The sequence below is a fragment of the Seriola aureovittata genome, chromosome 11 (assembly GCF_021018895.1).
Source record: "Seriola aureovittata isolate HTS-2021-v1 ecotype China chromosome 11, ASM2101889v1, whole genome shotgun sequence".
Classification (NCBI taxonomy): domain Eukaryota; kingdom Metazoa; phylum Chordata; class Actinopteri; order Carangiformes; family Carangidae; genus Seriola; species Seriola aureovittata.
The window spans coordinates 6547866-6566962 of record NC_079374.1 but is presented as its reverse complement, the minus strand read 5'-3'; the positions used below and the strand labels follow the sequence as shown (position 1 = coordinate 6566962).

At 41.8% G+C, this 19097-nt stretch overlaps 1 protein-coding gene across 2 annotated transcripts in view; it reads left to right on the top strand.

Annotated features, from left to right (window-relative positions):
* LOC130177715 (rho GTPase-activating protein 20-like) overlaps positions 1-19097 on the top strand; it is a 55928-nt gene that overhangs the window by 24201 nt on the left and 12630 nt on the right. For both annotated transcript variants that reach the window (XM_056389637.1, XM_056389638.1), the window contains exons 2-10: positions 1517-1602; positions 9585-9761; positions 11119-11268; positions 11971-12012; positions 12442-12526; positions 12700-12777; positions 13324-13390; positions 13968-14177; positions 18290-18480. In XM_056389637.1, the coding sequence (XP_056245612.1) occupies positions 1517-1602; positions 9585-9761; positions 11119-11268; positions 11971-12012; positions 12442-12526; positions 12700-12777; positions 13324-13390; positions 13968-14177; positions 18290-18480 (1086 nt within the window). The remainder of the gene's footprint in view (positions 1-1516; positions 1603-9584; positions 9762-11118; positions 11269-11970; positions 12013-12441; positions 12527-12699; positions 12778-13323; positions 13391-13967; positions 14178-18289; positions 18481-19097) is intronic.

Below are 19097 nucleotides of genomic sequence, written 5' to 3'. Positions count from 1 at the left end.
TTTCACTCACGCAGTTGTTATTATTGAGATGTTTGTGTCAAAATGTTGAGGGTTCATATCGAGCTGTACTTGACATGCATGACATGAAAAGGCATAACTTGTATGTATCCTGTATGTGGTGTAGCAGTGTTCACACTGCAGAGTTATCTGAAGCGATAACACTGGTGTTTTTTTTGTTTTTTTTTAAGTGAGTGCCTTTCAGTCCAGGCTTCCTCTTTTGGCTTCTGCAGACAATCAGCATAATTTGACACATCAGGGCTCCATTTCTTTTTTTAATTTTTTTTTTCTCACATGAAGCTTTGTTGTTTGATCACACCATGAGGGGTGTTTTCATATCAGAGCACTGTCAGCCGCCTAACACCTGCAGGCAGAATCAACATGACATTTTATGAATGTTACTGTCACACTTCATGCCTGATTTCACTAACTTTTAAAAAAAAAACTAAAGTGTGCAACAAACAAAAGCCTGTTACTGGTTGAAAATTGCTGACTTTCTAACATAAAACTAATGAAACCTCAACTGTATTTTTCTCTTCTGACTGTAAAGCCAGTTAAAAGTCAAATAAAATGTGGTGAGATAGTTGTCAGGGCAGTTTCGTAGCTGTGTGATAAATCGATGCATGTGTACACGTGTGTGCTTTTTCTTCGATGTGTGGTTATTTTATTTTTATTTTCTAAAACTTTTTTTCAGCCACTGTGACGTCTCTTTGGAAAAAAAATGAAAAGTTGATGCATCTTTCTTTTGTCCAAACACTGCGTGTCGTGTCCCATGGCGTTACATTTTATGCAGTGTTTGCCATTTCCTCCTTGAACAGCTCAGTAGGAGAGGAATGTTACCCATAAGTCACTGCAAAAAAGAGTTCAGGAAGCAAAGTCTTATTTCATTTCTGTCACTACTTTTGATTTTTTGGGGGGTTTTTCTCCAGATTGAATGAAAGTAGTGTATGCTTGGGTGGGGGTGGGGTGCTGGTGTTTGGGGGGGGTGGCTGCATGTTTATGACTCACGTGGTTTTGGTATGTTGTAAATAGATTAAGTTTTAATTGAAATAGCTGCGGCGGCCACACGGATGCCTGTCATACTTGTGTGAGGGAGTCTGCAATTTATCATGTTACAGTGAGAGTAGATGAGGGATCATAAACTTTGTGCAACTGCCAGACGACACATTTCTCCACTTTAGTCTCCCTCTGTCACTTGTTTTTTTCCGTCTGACTCCATCTTTAACCATTCAGCTCACTTCCTCTTTTCCCTCTTTGCTATCGTCACTTCTGCTTTCATTTCAACACACACACACACACACACACACACACACACACACACAGGAGTTTGGTATGTTTCCCTGTCTGCCTACATTTCCTGCAAGTTTCAGGAGGTGCTGGCTGTGTGCTCTCCTTCTCCTTTACTATGTTATTTGTCATGGGATGCCAAATGGTGCACAACCATCACCTCCAGTCAGCGTTTGCATTGACCCATCTCCTCTCTCTCCCTCTCTCTCCCTCTCTCTCTCTGACTGTGTAGAAGATGAAGACCTTGGCCCAAAGACGACAGTCAGCTCCCTCGCTGGTCATCAGCAAAGCACTTACCAGATCGAGAAGCACATCCAGGTATGAGCTCAGACACGCTCACACACACACACACACACCACACACACACACACACGACCTGCTTCAATAATAAAGAGCTGCTGTGGCGCTGACATCATTGTTGGCCTGGAGTTTCTCAATGGAGCAATGACTCCTCTCGGGAGCCAGTGGCAGCTGCAGCAGAAACATCACTGAAGGAGAGTTCAAACCCGCCGTACGGGTTTTACTACATACTTAAAGGAGGTGATAAGGAAGAAATTAGAAAAGAAAAAAAGTGAAGCTGCAGGTCAAGTAGAGTATAAAATCTGGATGAAGAAAGTGGTTTTTCCTCCCACATTGCCTTAAATTTGTCTCACACATCAGAAACAAGACGGTGGCCCTCCTGACTCATTCACGACTTAGAGGGGGGTCGGACTTCTCCCAGAGCTATCAGGATTTTCATCACCCTTGCCCACAGTCACACAAATCCCTTCCTTTTCCTTTAACAGGGTGGGAAATAAGCCATTACAAACCCCTAGGGGAAAGCGTTTATTTACTAGAAACCTTGTTTGTCTAATGTTTAACTCTTTGATTCTTTAAAAAAGAATCGGCTTGAAGTCAAATCAGGGTTTAAGGCTTTAAAATCTTGGTTATTATGGCATCATATTGTCTCCATTGAGCAAGTGTGCTGTGGTGCAACCGTCTGACACGTTTGTGATGTGTGTGCATGCTAGTGGCAGTTTTTAGTGGCTGCAGAGGGACATCAGGCAGAACTGTGAAACTGGACCATTTAGGCCAGTGCTGAGGGGAACTCTCCACACTGGTAAATGGGTCAGTGCTCTTAGGGTTGTGTGTGTGTGTGTGTGTGTGTGTGTGTGTGTGTGTGTGTGTGTGTGTGTGTGTGTGTGTGTGTGTGTGTGTGTGTGTGTGTGTGTGTGTGTGTGTGCGTGCGCAGGAGAAAGTTAGAGGAACAACTCACATATTCTGTTTGCAGGCACAGGGAGAGGGAAGCTATTGAGTGAAAGACAAATAGAGGCTGACTGACAGAGCTGCTTAGTCTGTCCAAGTCTGACCAGTGTGTGTGTGTGTGTGTGTGTGTGTGTGTGTGTGTGTGTGTGTGTGTCCTACAAGTCTCAGGAGGTATGGAGCCAGGGCTTGACACTTTCAGCTGTCACCCTTAACCTTTGACCTCTCATCAGGAGGTGTACGGGCCAGTGGGGGTCATCAGGGGTCAACACCTCTCATGTCAGTGAGTGTGCGAGGTGTTCATTAATGTGCGGATGTGTGTGTGCAGGGGGTGCTACCAGGGGAGCGATGTGAAGTCGCAGCGGTCAGGTGACTCACAGTGGGTGAAGGTGAAAGATCATGGTGGTGATTATTGTGAATTTCTCTCAGGAACTGTCATTTATTTCCATATTTTTAAGAAGATTATTGTTGTTTCTGATCTTTCTCTGTTTTCTTTTTTTTTTATATAAGTTTGTTTTTGGTTTGTAAAATCTTTTCAAACCATTTGGTAACTGTTGTATAAAAACTCTAAACCCCTAAAGCGCTATTAATACAGTTTAAATGGATCAGTTCTGCCAACAATACTTGGCAGTGACTTACTCATTACTGCATCACCCCTGAGCTCTTTATCCAAACACATCACACTGGCTCAGGTGTTATTACAGAGGAAGGAAAGTAACTGCTGTATTTGCCATTCTTACTTTTCTCTAACTGAGCAGCTCTTTAGTTGTGAGTATTTTCTACAATCACAATGTAGGCCCTTGAAAAAGCATTGTCCTGTTAAATCACTGCGTAGAGCAAGTGGTGAATCCAATACTTAACATTATATTATATAATAAAGTGTTATTTGTTTTTATTTTTATCTTTGTTCCACTTTTAGCTTTCAGTGAATGAACAGGGTCATAAATGTTTGTTCACTTGTTCACCATATAATAGCTGCTTGGATAAAACCAAGTCTAGAAGCAAAAAATTACTCTTAGCTCTTAATGACTTCGACCACCTGTTGCCGTGGAGATTAAATTCATTTTAATTTTAGAAGAGTTAGTTTTATTTATTTTACAGCTTTTATATCCAAGGTGACTCTGTCTTTTGTTCTCTCTGTCTTGCCTTTCCCATCAGGCCTGGAGGAACTGAAAGGCTCTTTGGCCTTGAGCTCAGTCACTTACATCACCTCCACACACACACACACACACACACACACACACACACACACACACACACACACACATGCATACATACCCACACTGCTGCACCTCATCCAGAAGTATAACCTCATCTCTCAGCCGGCAGCCTCACAGTTCAGGGTATTAAGGGGTTCAGGCTGGAGTATAAGTCCCCTTCCGCTCAGGCAGTGAAATCTATACTGGAGGGAGGAAGGTGGCTGTACCCTAAAGCATAAAAACATATGATTGGCTGACAGCCTTGAGCTCACGCTCCTACTCACCCTCAGCCACAGTGGCACCACAAAGACACACACACACACACACACAAATCCAAAAACCACCTGACAGAAAACACACACATACATATGTTTAATTCACTCAATGTACACACACCCCAACAACCTCTCTGTTAATTCTTCTTGCACCCAATAGACAGATGCATGTTTGTATTAATATATTTCTCAGGATGTCACTGTATTTATTTAACCTTACTTCTAATCTCCACCCGAAACTTGAGCCCTAATTTGCAGTAAGCGTTTGGAAAAAGAGAGAAAGTGTCCTCTAAGTTTGTGTGATTTCTGCTTTCTGATTATTATTTTTTTTTCTCTCTGGTTGTTTGAGGACAGTTGGGCCCACAAAATGACAAATACATGAACACACACTCACTCACACATCATGCAAAAGACATTTCCTGGTTTTAATAATGAGCTCTGCTAAGGATATCATGGTCGATAGCCGCCGGCCACTTCTCCTTCACTGGCTGAAAAAAAAAGGGAAGCGTTTCAGTATTCTGACCTCACCCGCTGCACATGGGTATGTATTTCCTCTGGTTATATGGAGAGCGCTGTGTGTCGGCGAGCGATGACATTATAGTTTGCCTATGGAAATGATCTGGCGCAGCTCAAGTCAGGTCAGGGTTGAGGTGAGTCAAGTGGAAACAGTAAAGAGACAGAGGGTGAAAAGGACAGGAAGCAGTAAGCATGATTTTAAATGTGTGGTGTTATTCGTGTTTCTTCGCCACAGATCACTTGTTCATCTTAATGGCTGGAGGCTGCCGGGGGGTATTTTAATATAAACAGTGGATCAAATGAGGTGTTTAATGTGAAAGGCGTCGCTTGCAGTGAAAAACCTGCAGAGAATTACCACCCAATCCTGCAGGTCCGCCTGCTTTTTAGCCTCTTTTAACTCAATGTTTTGGTTTTCTGATGCACAAATAACCGCTCTTATAAACCTTATTTCCGGTAACAGCAAGCACCTTTTTAATAAATGTGAATAAATCTTTTTTTCAATATAAAACAGCTTCAAAGAAGAGAAAAATATAGGTTAAAGTCAAACCATCAGCAATAAAATTACCTTAATTATCCAATTATGAAGAATGGGCCATTGTTCTCTCATTGTTTCTTTTCCAAGAAAAAACAAATATAAATACAAAAATGTTTAGTTATAGATATATTTGGAGAGTAATTCAGAAGTGTATCCCATGTGTCAAGTCTTTATTCTCATGTTCACTGCAGTTTTGTTGCAGTGATGAACAAAAGCTGCCACTGTGGATGTAGTAGATGGTACAGACTGGTGTGTGTGTGTGTGTGTGACATCTTCTTTAATCTGCATGTTAACAGACACACTCTCTCTTTCTGCCTCTCTCACACACACACACACACACACACACACACACATTGAGCTGTCAGTTGTCGCTTGTCTGGACAGCCTTTGTCTGGGAGAAAGAGGTCAAACTACTGGTGATGCAATCATCCCGATGCAGAGACACACACGGACAAGTTCAGACACACACACACACACACACACACACACACACACCCTCTGACTTTCTATACACAAATTCCTATAAAGATACACATAGTCACGTATGCACACACATCTTCAGTAAATCATCACCACTTCTGTCGCTCTCTTCTCGGGTTGATGCCATAAAAACATAAAACATGAACGAGTCAGAGTTTAACCTGGAAACCAGACCAATCAGAGCGCTCATGCTTATTTGCTCTTGCAGATGGGCGTGGCAAGATGGCTGCCGCTGATGTGTAGATGTCTGTTGAATCTGGACGGTATATTTCCTCCAAAAGAAGAAGAAACAACTGCATTCACAGCGTCTGTTGATAAGACAGATGTGTTTGCAGAGAAACTGACAGGATTGGGTAAAAGTTGAATTTACCAACTCTGTGCTACATTACACGTTTCATTGTTCTGATTGGTCGTAGGTCTCTCCAGTTGCATCCAGAGGAAGTTTAAATGGCAACCGTTGATAACGCCTCTTGGAAATTGAAAATGAACTGAGACGCCAGGTTGATCAGATATGCTATAAAAAAAAACAAAAAACGATGATGATGATACGGACAATATGGCGTCCAAATTGACACACACATGGACACACACACAGGGTCACTTGCAGGGTTATTAATAAAGCTGAACAGATGGACAGAGTTATATAAGTGTCATGGCTGCCCGGAGGGAGTCCGTCTGCTCAGTCAGGGTCGACCATTTGACAGCTGAGGTGACGTCACGCTGTTGCACAGTGACGGTGTTGCCGGTCACTGTGGAGTAGTGCTGTGGATAAGAGATGTAAAAATTCAAGTCATGCTAATGAAGCAGTTATTTAAGCTATTAGGTTTAGTAAGGTCTTGGTATTTGGTATTTTTTTAATAGATTAAACTTAATAGCTTAATTGAATGAGAGAGAAAGAGAACAAATGAGTTGGATAAGTGATGTAGGAGAGATAGAAGAAGAAGAAAGTGAGGTGGGATGATGGACACATTGGCAAAGTAAAAGAACGGAGAAGAAGGAAAAAATCAACAGCGAGAGAGAGGAGAAAGTTACAGCTGTTTGTCCAGCTGTTGTCCTCAGGGTGTATAGTACTTACACCTGTTGGAATCCCAGCCTCCAGGATTTAAGTACTGAGTGAATCAAATGTGCTTTCATATTGTTTTTGTTTTTTTGTCTATGTTATGATTCAACTCCTAATGGACTGTCTAAAGACAGAAAGCTCTCTTAGGCAAATTCGTCTTATCAAAATCCCACTTTGTGTTTCATGATGATAAGATGTAAAAACCTTCATAAACACATCTCGCCCGGTGCTGCTGAGATATTCACGCTGGGACATTGTGACATTAGTATGCGGTGATGTGCGCCTCTTTGTACATCGGCCCCTTATTGTGTTGCAAAAAGTCAACAGTTCTCCCCACAGAGCCGTGCCTCGACAAAGGTGGCCATGTATGTGCGGGCAGGCCGAGCACTCAATTTATCAACATCACATGACGTACAATGGAGCCATTAACTGCTCATCAATCAGATTTCAAAGGACGGCCGGCTCAGCTGTCAATCTCACATTCAGGAGGGAGGGATGTGTGGTGAATACGGAAGATGTTGTCTTTTTTGGGGCAGCGAGATGTGAAAGGGGCTTTACAGGAAGGTTTGTCCATATGCATAAGTGTGTGTGTGTGTGTGTGTGTGTGTGTGTGTGTGTGTGTGTGTGTGTGTGTGTGGTGTGTGTGTGTGTGTGGGCTGACAGGACCATTTCCCGGATCTGCTTTGACAATAAGAACAGACGAGGATGTATGCAGTTGATAAGCTCAATGGGAATTGAATTGAAAATCCCATTGCAACTTAATCAAGAAGCCCAAAAAAATCTCCCCTGCAGCGGTGTTTCACCCCGGCTGACACAGCTTTGAAGCTGGGTGACTGTGTCAAGGACAGAGAAGACTCATTTTTAACTTTATTACTTCTTTGCAGAAGAAATTTAAACAAAGGGAAAGGGTGAAATATTGAGGCATATCACAGAATGACATCGAGCTGGAGGAGCTGACAGCAAAAATGAAGATTTACATGCGTTAGCCTCTTATCTCCCTGACAAAGTAAGAAAGAAATGCTTGATTTAGAGAAGTGGAATGGTGCATGAGTTATGTAAATGTTTTCTAATCGGGGTGAAATCATTTCACAGTGTTACACATGGAAAGTATTTCCAGAAACAATAGCTGATTGTTTTGCAACTGTCAGTTCTGTACGTAACTGTTAAAGCAGCATGTTTTCATGTGTTTGATACAGTAAGTAAAAAAACTAAACAAAAGCAAAAACAAAAAAGCAGAAAGAAAAGGACATATTTTCTTTACTCTTCGTATCCCGCCAACCCTCAATGCTTAATTGCCTACATTCATGCCTTTTAATTGAATTCACTCAGCCGCCTTTGGATTTATTTTTGGAGGGCGCACAAAGACGGATGAAAAAGGGAAGCACTCCAGCGCAGTCGTCTGTTCTTCGTTAATTAATTACGTAACTGATCACTTACGCAATGTAGCTGGAAGGATTTTGGTGTATGAGAGAATTCAAGCTTCTCTGTCCTCCCTGTAAGGCTTGGACTACTTCTTGGCGCTTTGTTGAAGGGGCTTACCAACAGAAGTGTGTGTGTGTGTGTGTGTGTGTGTGTGTGTGTGTGTGTGTGTGTGTGTGTGTGTGTGTGTGTGTGTGTGTGTGTGTGTGTGTGTGTAGTCCTCAAGGATGTGCATTTGTAAGAAGAGGTAGAAACTATGTTAAGAAGTGGGTGTGTGCATGCGTGAGAGGGCAAGAGAGAGTGTGTGCATGTTTGTGTACAAAAAAGAGACACAGAAAGGCAGAGACGGAGATAGAAAATGTGTATATGTGTGAGTAAGTGGCGATGTAGGTCTTTTATCTAGTGGTGGAGGGTAAACAGGAAAGGATGGAGCTCTCAAACGATTTCCTCTTCCTCCAAAAATTCCTCACTGTTTAGATCTGTCCATCAGTGGCGCATATTGACAGCAGAGAAACGGATAAAAGAAAGACAATTTTATTTAAAATGAAAGTATTTCTGTAACTCGCAAGCAAGTATTCTTAAAGAACTTTTACAAAGAGTTTTCATGAAGTGATTTATTGAAAGAAGAAAAGGAAAAGACAAAAGAGACAGACCAGAGGTTTCTGGATGAACGATTCATTGCAAAATGAAATGGCAGTCAGTCACTATTTACCCCATGTTTAACAGTAGAGGTCCCATTGATGCTGGCAGGAGCCTCTCTAAGCCTTTTCTGACTATTCGTCTTTGTGCAGCTCCAAACAATGTCAGACAGATTTTTTTCCAACCAGCTTATGCAACATAACACATGATTTGTAGCCAAACGATCGCACTGCGGGTCCAAAAGTCCAATATTTATTTTACTGACAGTGCTTGATTATGTGTGTGGCAGCAACTGTGAGGAATCAGTAAAGAGAAAATGCAGTAAATAATGAGGTAAATATTCCACTGTTGGACTTTAACGAGGCTGTACGAGCTGTTTGGACACTAGTCTTTTCGCAGCCTCTTCCAAGTTTGGTTCACGGCAACATGGGCCTCATGTGTTTTAGTTACATGTTTGCTGCTCTATCGTTATTCTGCGCTCTGGAGTTGCGGAAAATCCCCTAGTGCAAATTCAGCACAGTTAAAACCCTGGATTAAAGGAGAGTATACAGTATGACTCTCCCCACATCAAATGTGTGTGTTTGTATGTGTATGAGTATATTGTGTTCAGCTGTGATTTTGTTATATTTAAATTATATCCTATTTAGCTGATGCACCTTTTGTATTTTAGTCTTGAAGCTTGAAAAGAGAGATCTCCCTGAAAATGCATAGTTTTACAGCATGTATGGTGCTCAGTGCTTTGCTCAGTGGTAGTTTTACAGTAGCTGTTGAGGGAAGTGAAGAGAGTTTGAGTCCAACCACAGCCAATGTTGGGGTTCAAAACCTATTCAGAGACATGCTAACATTCAAACTCATCCAAACCACAAATTTGTCCTTTGGGGATCAATAGAGTATTTGATGCTGTTTGTGTGTTTGTCTCGGGTTTGTCCCCCTAGGGAAAGCTGCCTGACGCCAGTCAGCCCAGAGTCATGTCCCCTTGTCCAGGCCTTCCTGGCCGAGTGTCCAGGCCGCCTGTTCCTGGGTCACGCCCAGACGCAGCTAAAGACAGGCCTGCAGACACAGGAGAGACACCTCTTCCTCTTCACGGACACACTGCTCGTCGCCAAGGCCAAGTAAGTTTTCCTCTGTGATTTGTGAAATGACAGAGAGAGTACGTGAGTGTGTGTTTATGTGGCTGTGTGAGTGAGATGTAAAATGGAAACAAAGAGACATAAACAGGAAAAAATAGTAAAACAAATTTGAGACACCAAGAAGCAACATTTCATCTGCTCCCATTTTTTACTCTAACACTGATATCAAACAATAAACTGTTGAGGATGGAGCTGCATCTTTCCCTCCACTCTCCTTCCCTCACTGCTCCGCTTCTTTCACTTCTCTCTCCCTCATTTTTCCCCAGTATGTAATTATTTCCCAACCAATTAAATCCATATGAAGCCTGGCTCAGATCAAAGCCACACTGGCCTGCCTTGGGTCTACAGTACGGGGCTCCCCACCCACAAACTACACCACACACACACACACACATTCAAAAATAGAAACTTAAAGTGCACATTGATGTTTTTGAAGTCCACACACACACACACACACACACACACACACACACACACACACACATATACATGCACTAATGCACACACATAAACACATAGGCATGTAGAGACGGAAACAGACTTCAGCTCTGTGTACTTATGTATTTACTGTACATACACACCCCTCAGTTCAGACACAGCAGGACCTCTGTGGTCTGTCCCGGGAGTCATGTGCCAGTGGGTGGAGCTGACCCTTCCAGCACAGAAAGTATACGCTATAATTGGCTTTATTACATTGTGGCTGAACTCAGGGTGAGTTAGAGGAATGTGTGTTGGCATGTGCGTGTTTAAAATAAAGAGATGGAGAAGAGGTTAGTTTGTGCGTATGTGCATTTGTGTAGCTTTATATCTGTGTAATAGCAGGGAGAGGATGTGTGCATTCCACATGTGTGCATGAGTTTTCTCCTCTGTAATCACAGATGTAGTGGTGCATAAATACACTTGTGCCTGTGTTTAACCTCTGAAAACAGCCCAATCTTTTAATATTTTGCTTCTATATTAAGTTTTTTGTAAGATTGCCATATGTCAGAGGTTTATGGAAATATGTTATTTGACAAAAACAGATTCAGATTCAAACTAAAGGGGCTCTAAGTAAGTTCCCTGTGGAACTCCTTGATAAAGGAGGACTCAATTTTTCAGTTTTTCACACACAAATATTTCCAGAAGCCATTTTTGAAGAATGTATTTGCTGCGGAGTCTAAAGCTGAAATGACAAGTCAGTTAATTGGTTTGCAGAGGAAATGAATATATTTCAACTTCTCAAATGTGAAGATTTTTTGTTTTCTTTTTTTTTAATGTTTTATACTGTTAATTTAGCAATTTGGCAATCACATTGGGACATGTGAAGCATGTGTAGCACACTGTTTTATTTTTTTTACAGGTCTCCCACTCATTTCAAAGTGAAGGCCCAAGTCCGAGTGTGTGAGATGTGGACCGCCAACTGCATGGAAGAGGTGTGTGAAGGAAGCACCAACCCAGAGAGGAGCTTTGTCATGGGCTGGCCCACCTGCAACTGTGTGGCCACCTTCAGGTACACACACACACACACACACACACACACACACACACACACACACACACACACACACACTCTCACACACGCACACACTCACACTCTCACAGTACAGCAAGAGCAAATTTTTCACATTCAAGAAGAAGAATGTCTGGAAAATGAGCCATAGTTTTATTTTTTCTAGATTATCTTTAATTTAATCAAACAAGAGCAAAATGTAATTTCATTTCCTCTTACATAACTTCGCTGACAGTTGCATGATATTTATCCATCCCAAGCATGCAAAATACATCTCTAAAATGTCTCTCTGAGTCACTCACTATACTTCTGAAAGAGTACACTGAGTTCTGAGGTTCAGATGTACATCACAGACGGGAACTAAAAACACTGAACACGCAACCACAAAATCCATAAACCCTTAAGTCAGTCGTAAAGCCACTGAACCCACCAACATTAAGGCTGGAGTAGATAACACACACGCACAGCAGGAACAAACATGCAAATACATTTGCATATAATGTGCTGTACATTTGCACCTGCCTCCGTGGCGCAAACTCACACCCACCCGTTACAATTTCAATCAGAAAGATTCCAGTCATGTCCTGGGGTGAAGTCTGTGGTTTTTATCTAACTGGAGTTACATAACAGAGAAAAACAGACAACTGCGTTTAACACGATTTCCTCTGATTATGTTGTGTCGCTCTGTTTACTTCTCTTCAGCTCCGAGGAGCACAAGGACAAATGGTTGGTGCTCATCAAAAGGTAAATGCTTGGTTAAACCTTCTAATACTGTGTTTGCAGTGGTTCGTTTTAGTCTTTTTAGCCCAAAGTTTATTTTGCAAATCAAATTTCCCTTACAGGGCATAAAAGATTAGATTTGGATGTAACAGAAGTGGTTAACAGAAGCCATCTCAAAGTGAATTAGAGTTATCACATTGTGAATTCATAGAAATCAAGTGGCCTGACGAAGGTTATAAGATCTGAACGCCTACGATACAGTCAAGCTAATGCATATACTATATTTACAGCTAAGATTAATTTGGCATAAATATCATATATATATATATATATATATATACACAGTATATCACATATCACAGTACTGGACTGGCCAAATGAACTTAACTTATATTCAAATGCTCTTTTTATTTTAACGCTGACTTCCTTCCTTTGTTTTTCCCCCACACTCAGTCGGATAATTGAGGGAAAAGAGAAGGATGACCCCAAGACCATTCCACTCAAGATATTTGCAAAGGATATTGGAAACTGTGCATATGTAAGCTTCTCCTCTTTCCCTCTGTATTGCTTCTGTCAGCACAGAAATGAATATTGTCTGATCGCCTGGTCTGTCCTTAAGTGGGTAATTAATGACATCGGCAGCAGTGCTATCATTTATTAGCACACAAATGGCTACATATTTCCGTAATGTCTCCAAAATGTTTCCACCAGGCCAAGACGCTCGCGGTCAGCAACACTGACAGCACCACTGATGTCATCCGCATGGCTCTGCTGCAGTTCGGCATATCGGTGAGTAACCAAAGACCGCTGTTGATGCTCAGCTTAATATCCAGTGACTGTACTTTGAAGTGATGTTAAAAACAGTTTCAGGCGAATCAGTGATGTGGAAAAAATAGCCTCTACTGTAACTTTCCAGTCTGGACTTTAGAAATAAGGTCTGTTAAACATCTGGCTGAGAGTATCAATACTAGACTGTCTGAAAAAAGGATTTCCAGCGTGTGAAGCATGTATACACAGTAGTGTGATGTGACACTTTTTCCCAAGATTTGTAATGTTTTAGAACATTTTGTAGAATAGCATTTATTTAAATGTGGCCATATATAAATAAACATAGCAAGTTTAACATTTAAAAAATTCAAATTAACATATAAATGAGTAATTTTATAGAATAGCACAAACATTTGTTTTAAAATGAAGCTCTACAGTGTTTGTGGAGCTTTCTGTTCACTGCAGATGTGCATTTATGAAGATACCTTGAAAAGTAAAAGCAACAAAATCTTTAATGTAGATGTTAAAATAGATTTGTTAAGCCAGATTTGCCTTTTCTCTGTCTAGGGTTGCGTCAAAGACCACCGGTTGTGGGTGAGCTCCAGCAAGGACGACCCTCCATACCCTCTCATTGGTGAGCCCACCTGTTGTAGACATTACTTTGTAAAACCTTCTTGATAAAACACAACCAGAAAAAAAGTGAGCGATTTAAAAAGAAAGAAATCGACTCTTTTTCCTTTCAAGATGCTCTTATGAAAACCGAATTCATCTTCACTCATGGTGCGGTTTAACATTTAGGAAAACACATGTATGTTCATTAAAGTCTAACAAAAAACATCCTGTCTCATCCCTCCCACAACGAATATTTTGGCTGAACAGGCAGTTCTAATTCAGAGAATAACCATACTGGGGGGTCACTACTGAACAAACAGAAGTGGTGCGCCAAAAAGTCAACATCTGGGAGCGTTTCAGAGCAGTTAGTTTTGTGACACAGCGGTATTTCAGTGACATTTTGTTACCATAATCTTTTGTTCTGTAGTTCACACTGAATTCCTAACATCCCAAATCCAGATTAGTGATTTGTCATTGCACAACGCTAGTTCTGCCCTAATTTGGATCAGATTTTTTACTTTGGCTCCATGTGACATGCACAGACCGTGCGCATACCAGACCCTTCCCCTCTAACCTCTGGGCCCTGACCTCTCATTCAGGCCACGAGTTTCCCTTTAGCATCAAGATGAGCCACATTCGGGACGGCGGGAGCAGTGGTGGAGGACTAGCAGGAGGAGTAGGGAGGGATCCAACGAGCCCCACAGACTGTCCAGGGGTGCTGCTGCTGGACCAGTGTCTCCCTCCGGACACCCAGTGCCAGTTCATCCTCAAACCCAGCAAGGTTGCCCCAGGACAGGCTCAACTTATAGGTAAGACCGATGATGACGTTTTGGGGAGTCATGACACATTTTCCAGAACAAAAGTATATTTCAGAATCATATATATATGTGGGCGACTTTAAAACCAAGAAATTCTGCAGCATGTTCATGTTAATATCAGTGAACCGTCTCTGACGCTATCTGGCCAAGGGAAGCCAACATGCTGTTATTTAATTTTATTTTTTGGGTCTAATTTGGATAAAAACACATTTTTTCTGTGAAGAAAATGAGCAAAACTGCTTCCAAACTGAAAACTTTAAAAGTTAATCTCCTTATTTTTATTTCATTTTATTTTATTTATAACCGGTGTGTCTGAAAAATATGAGTTTTTTCCTCAATATGACAGTTGTGGTTTCCAAGTAGATGGTTGGTCAGTGTCAAGAATCCATCCATAAATCTAGCTCTGTGAAACCACGGGAAGAAGTATGAGGATACAGAAGTATTAATGCAGAACAGAAAGTACCTCCTCAGAATTTGTTTTTCTTACATAAACCATTTCACTTTGTTTGTGCTGGTTTTCGACACTCAGAGGCGTACAGTCGTGTTGTTGGTTCTGAGTATGAATCAATAGTCGAACAAGAAGAAAAGGAGTCATCGAGAACGGTGGGAAAGGAGATTTTAGCGGACAAGGGGTTACAGCAGGGGTTAGGACAGACGCAGTGTCAGAATAAGAAAAACATCAGCCAGACAAAGGGGAAGAAACCCCAGAAGGGACGGATGAGTGTGAGAATAGGAAGATGGAAAGTGAAAAGAGGTGACACAGCTATTGAGTAAGTCTGAAGGTCAGTGGAGGTGAAGGAAAAAGAAACAACAGACTACAACAGATAGAGAAAGAGGAATTTACAGAGGGGCAGACTGAAAAGGGCACCTCAAAAATTAGAGGGGCAGAAAAAAGGAGATGGAAGAGAAATAAAAACAAGAGGACGGAAGACAGGAGCGAGGACGAGCTGCGGATGCAGAGAGCGAGATGGAAAAAGGACGAGATGAGTTTTAAAGGAAAACAAGTTGAGAAGAAAAAGTGTGTTTTCCAGTCAAAGAGGCTCCAGTTTGCCAACCACAAGCTTCGCCTCAGATTCCTTTGCTCAAGCATAACAGCATCTTACATAATCACTCCATACCAGCCGGACCGCCATAGAGGCTTAATCGCTCACACCCAAACCCGAAAGCTAATGAACGTGTGTGTGTGTGTGTGTGTGTGTGTGTGTGTGTGTGTGTGTGTGTGTGTGTGTGTGTGTGCATTGAGGGAAGTCCTGATAGAAGCCCCCTTTTCAGGTGTTTATTCTTCAACACTCCTAATAGTGTTCAATAGTTGAGGCTATCATCACATTTTAACTGGTACCAAAAGAAATATAGGGATTCAGTACCCAGGCCTGCTCACAGCCCATAATTATGCCAGATATTCAAAATAAAGATGGTGCATACTCACTCGTGGCAAGAAGTCTATTCTCTTCCTATTCCATTAGCCATAAAACTATCTTGTCCGTCCCTGGAAGAGGTCAAAAGTCTCCCTGTTCTCACATCCCACGGAGCCTGATCACCACCAGACGTCCAGGTGGTTCATCCTCTGGATGGAAGTTTTAATTTATTAAGTCAGGTCAATGTGGAAGAATCTAAGAGAATCTATCAAAGTTGGTTTCATGCATAGGAAAAGGAACTACTTTACTTATTTTGGTTGTGTAAAAATATCAAGAAGTAAGGTACTGACAGCCCAAACAAAGTTTTCTGATGTGGCGTTAAAGTGGCAGGTAAAACAACTGCTTGGTTAAAGGAGCTATTTGTAAGTTTTACTATTGTTACATAGCCAATGTTAGCATTAACAGCTGTTTACGTACCAGTCTTTCCAAGAGCTTCAGCCTTCTTTGGGTTTACAAGACAAGAGGTTAAGATAAATCCTCTGAGCAGCGCCACTTCTTCAGGGCAGCCCGAAGAATGACGAGATGGTCCGACAGGGCCAGGGCTAGCTAGCTGGTTAACATGCTAACCTCAGTAGAAGAAAAGAAGTAATAGAAATAGAAGCAAAACACGAAAGCTCTCGACAAGTGAAGGAATGAAGTTTGATGCTGAACTCGTAACGTTTCTTCTAGACTGGTAAGTAAACAGCTTTTAATGCTAACGATGACTATGTAGTGATAGCAAAACTTCCTTATAGCTCCTTTAAGTTTAGATAAAGGAACCGGTTTTGGTTAAAACAAGAACGACTTGGTAAAGGTTAAGAAGAGAAAGCAACATTGACCTGATTGTATGAAGACTCGGCTAAACTAGTCGTGCCTGGTCTTGTGTTTTATTGCCCATGAGGAGAAATACTCCATGTAGCACCTGTTTTGTAACACGCCAGCAGAAGGTTACTGTAGCATGACAGACATTGCCCACCCAGTTGACAAGCAGTCTGTCTCCTCATTCCTCCTCTCTGAAACTATTCCCTGACTGCTGTAATGATGTAACGCCTGATTTACAGCGAGGTGATGTTTTTTCAGCGATGGCGAGGCCTGCTGAGAGGTGCCAGAGCACACCAGTAATTCTGTTACGGCTGAACTTTGTTCCAGAGTGTATTAGGGCATGACGCCACGGCAGATTGTTAAATAATGGATTCTGTGTGAGGCATGCCACATATTTTTTTGGGCCCTGTTTGGTGCTGCTGGGTCCTCCACCCACTGAAAGAATCCTCCATTTGTTGGGAGAGAATATCTAAGGGTGGGACCCTTAGATACAAATCACAGTTGCTTAATAACATCAATGTTATCATTTCACGAATGTTGGCAAATCAACGTTGCTAGAGTTACGTTATAATACGGCGGATTTACTGCAGTACTAAATTTACAGATGTCGCTTGCTTATATAGATATTTTAGATTAGATGAAATCCAGAATAGTGCTGCAATTAAAGATTATTTTTATTATCAATTCATGGATTGGTGACATTTTCAAATTGCTTCTTTTATCCGATCAACATTCCCAAAACCCAGAGATATATTTTACAATAATTGAAAACAAGCAAGAAATCATATTTAAGACACTGAAACCAGCAAATGTTTGGTATTTTGCTTAATGAATAACCTTAATAACTATCAATTACCATACTGTCAATCAATTTTCTGTCCAACAACTAATCAATTAATTGGCTGGTTGTGTTCAGCTCTACTTCTTTACAGGTATTTGTACTAGAACTAGAAAGTTGCAGCAGCGTCTTTAAAGTTGGTCCTTTATTTTCTATGGTAACCATAGGCTTGAATGGCGTCTCTCCTTTTGTTGGGTTTAAGTCATTTTTTTTAAACGATAAATATTTGCTGTACATTCCCATCAACATGTCTGCAGAACGTCACTGCAGAAACACGCTGAGCTGTTATGTCAGAGAGAACAGGTAGACACAGAGAAGACTCACCTGCAGACGAACACGCAAACACAAACACAACACAGGTAGACATTGATACCTGGCACCACTGAGCCCTCAACAAGGAACACACAGTCATAAGCCGTAAGACACACACAGAGGGCTCCATAGATGTCATTTCACACACACACACACACGCACACACACACACACACACACACACACATGCACACACACACACACACACACACACACATGCACACACACGCACTGGCGCACACAGAGACACACTTCAAATTAAATGGTTCTCTGGAGCGTGAGGGCAGGTCTACATGTGTTTCTCTCAAACACTGAATCAATGGTTCTTTCTTCTTCTGCCTTTTCTGGTGTCTTTCTCTGTTTTACACTGTCCATCTTTGTCTCTATGTCTCACCCACACCTTCATCACTTTTTTTCAGGGTGTAATTATGTGGCTGAAATTTAGCAGATCAGTTCGTTTATAGTTTTTTTTGTGCAGGTCGTGCTTTTTGCCATATATATAAATTTAATTTCTTTGCCCTAAGTCTTACATTATGCTGTATACATGTGCATGACTTACCGGCTGGCTCCTTAACAAATCAGGTGTTAAGAAAATTAAAGCCATTATAACAAAAAAACAAACATTACATAAAGCATGTCACAGTTTTGCAGTGAGATGGTGACTCATTGAGCGCTGCTGGATATTGCGCGCAAACTGAAGCCACAGCTCACCTCTTCCTCTTCCGTCTTTTCCGCAGAACCTGGTCAGCAGAAGTCTTTTAAGAGGAAGAGGTCTCTGATCAACTGGCCTTTCTGGAGAGGCTCCAGCACACAGCTGGACGGCCTGCCCCTGTCCCCGACCTCGCTCTCTCCCACTCAGGGACGGCTGTTCGGACGACCCCTGAGCTCCATCTGCTCTCCCGACCACGGCCTGCCCAAGCCTGTCATGGTGAGCCAAGTGGAGGGTCATGTACGCCAGCAGGAGGGGTCAGGACCCTGTCTGGAGGGGGTCACGGGATGATTTGGGGCTCGACAGTGTATGGTAGCTGCGGAGGGGGAAGAGGAAGTCGGTTCAGTTTTGGAGCTTTTGTTTGATATACTGCAGCGCTATCGCTGCGTACTGCTACTATAAGATCACTGCATTACGAATTAATTAATGACAGTCGACACCTGCTCATGTTTAGATTTTGGTGTATGGCTCACATAAATGGGTCAGGTTAAAGACAGAAGTAGTTGCTGGAATTACCAGAGAAGTGAAACCCCATCTGTTGCATAAGCAATTCAGACTCTACAATCTGAAAAAAAATGTTTCCTCTCCGATGATATGGTGCTGCTCCATTGTAAAAGTACGTTGAGTTCTTCTTCTTCTTTGTAAATAACGAAAACCCATTTGAGGCTGTAGGAAATAAGACAGATTCATCGCATTTGTCCTGGAGAAATTCTGATTTTAGGAAACGATGAACCCACAATAAACCAAGCAAACAGGGAATGAGGAGATCAATTTACTTAATCGCTGCTCCTTTCAGAATATTGATGAGAAGTTAGTATGAAGAGATTTTATGTGTG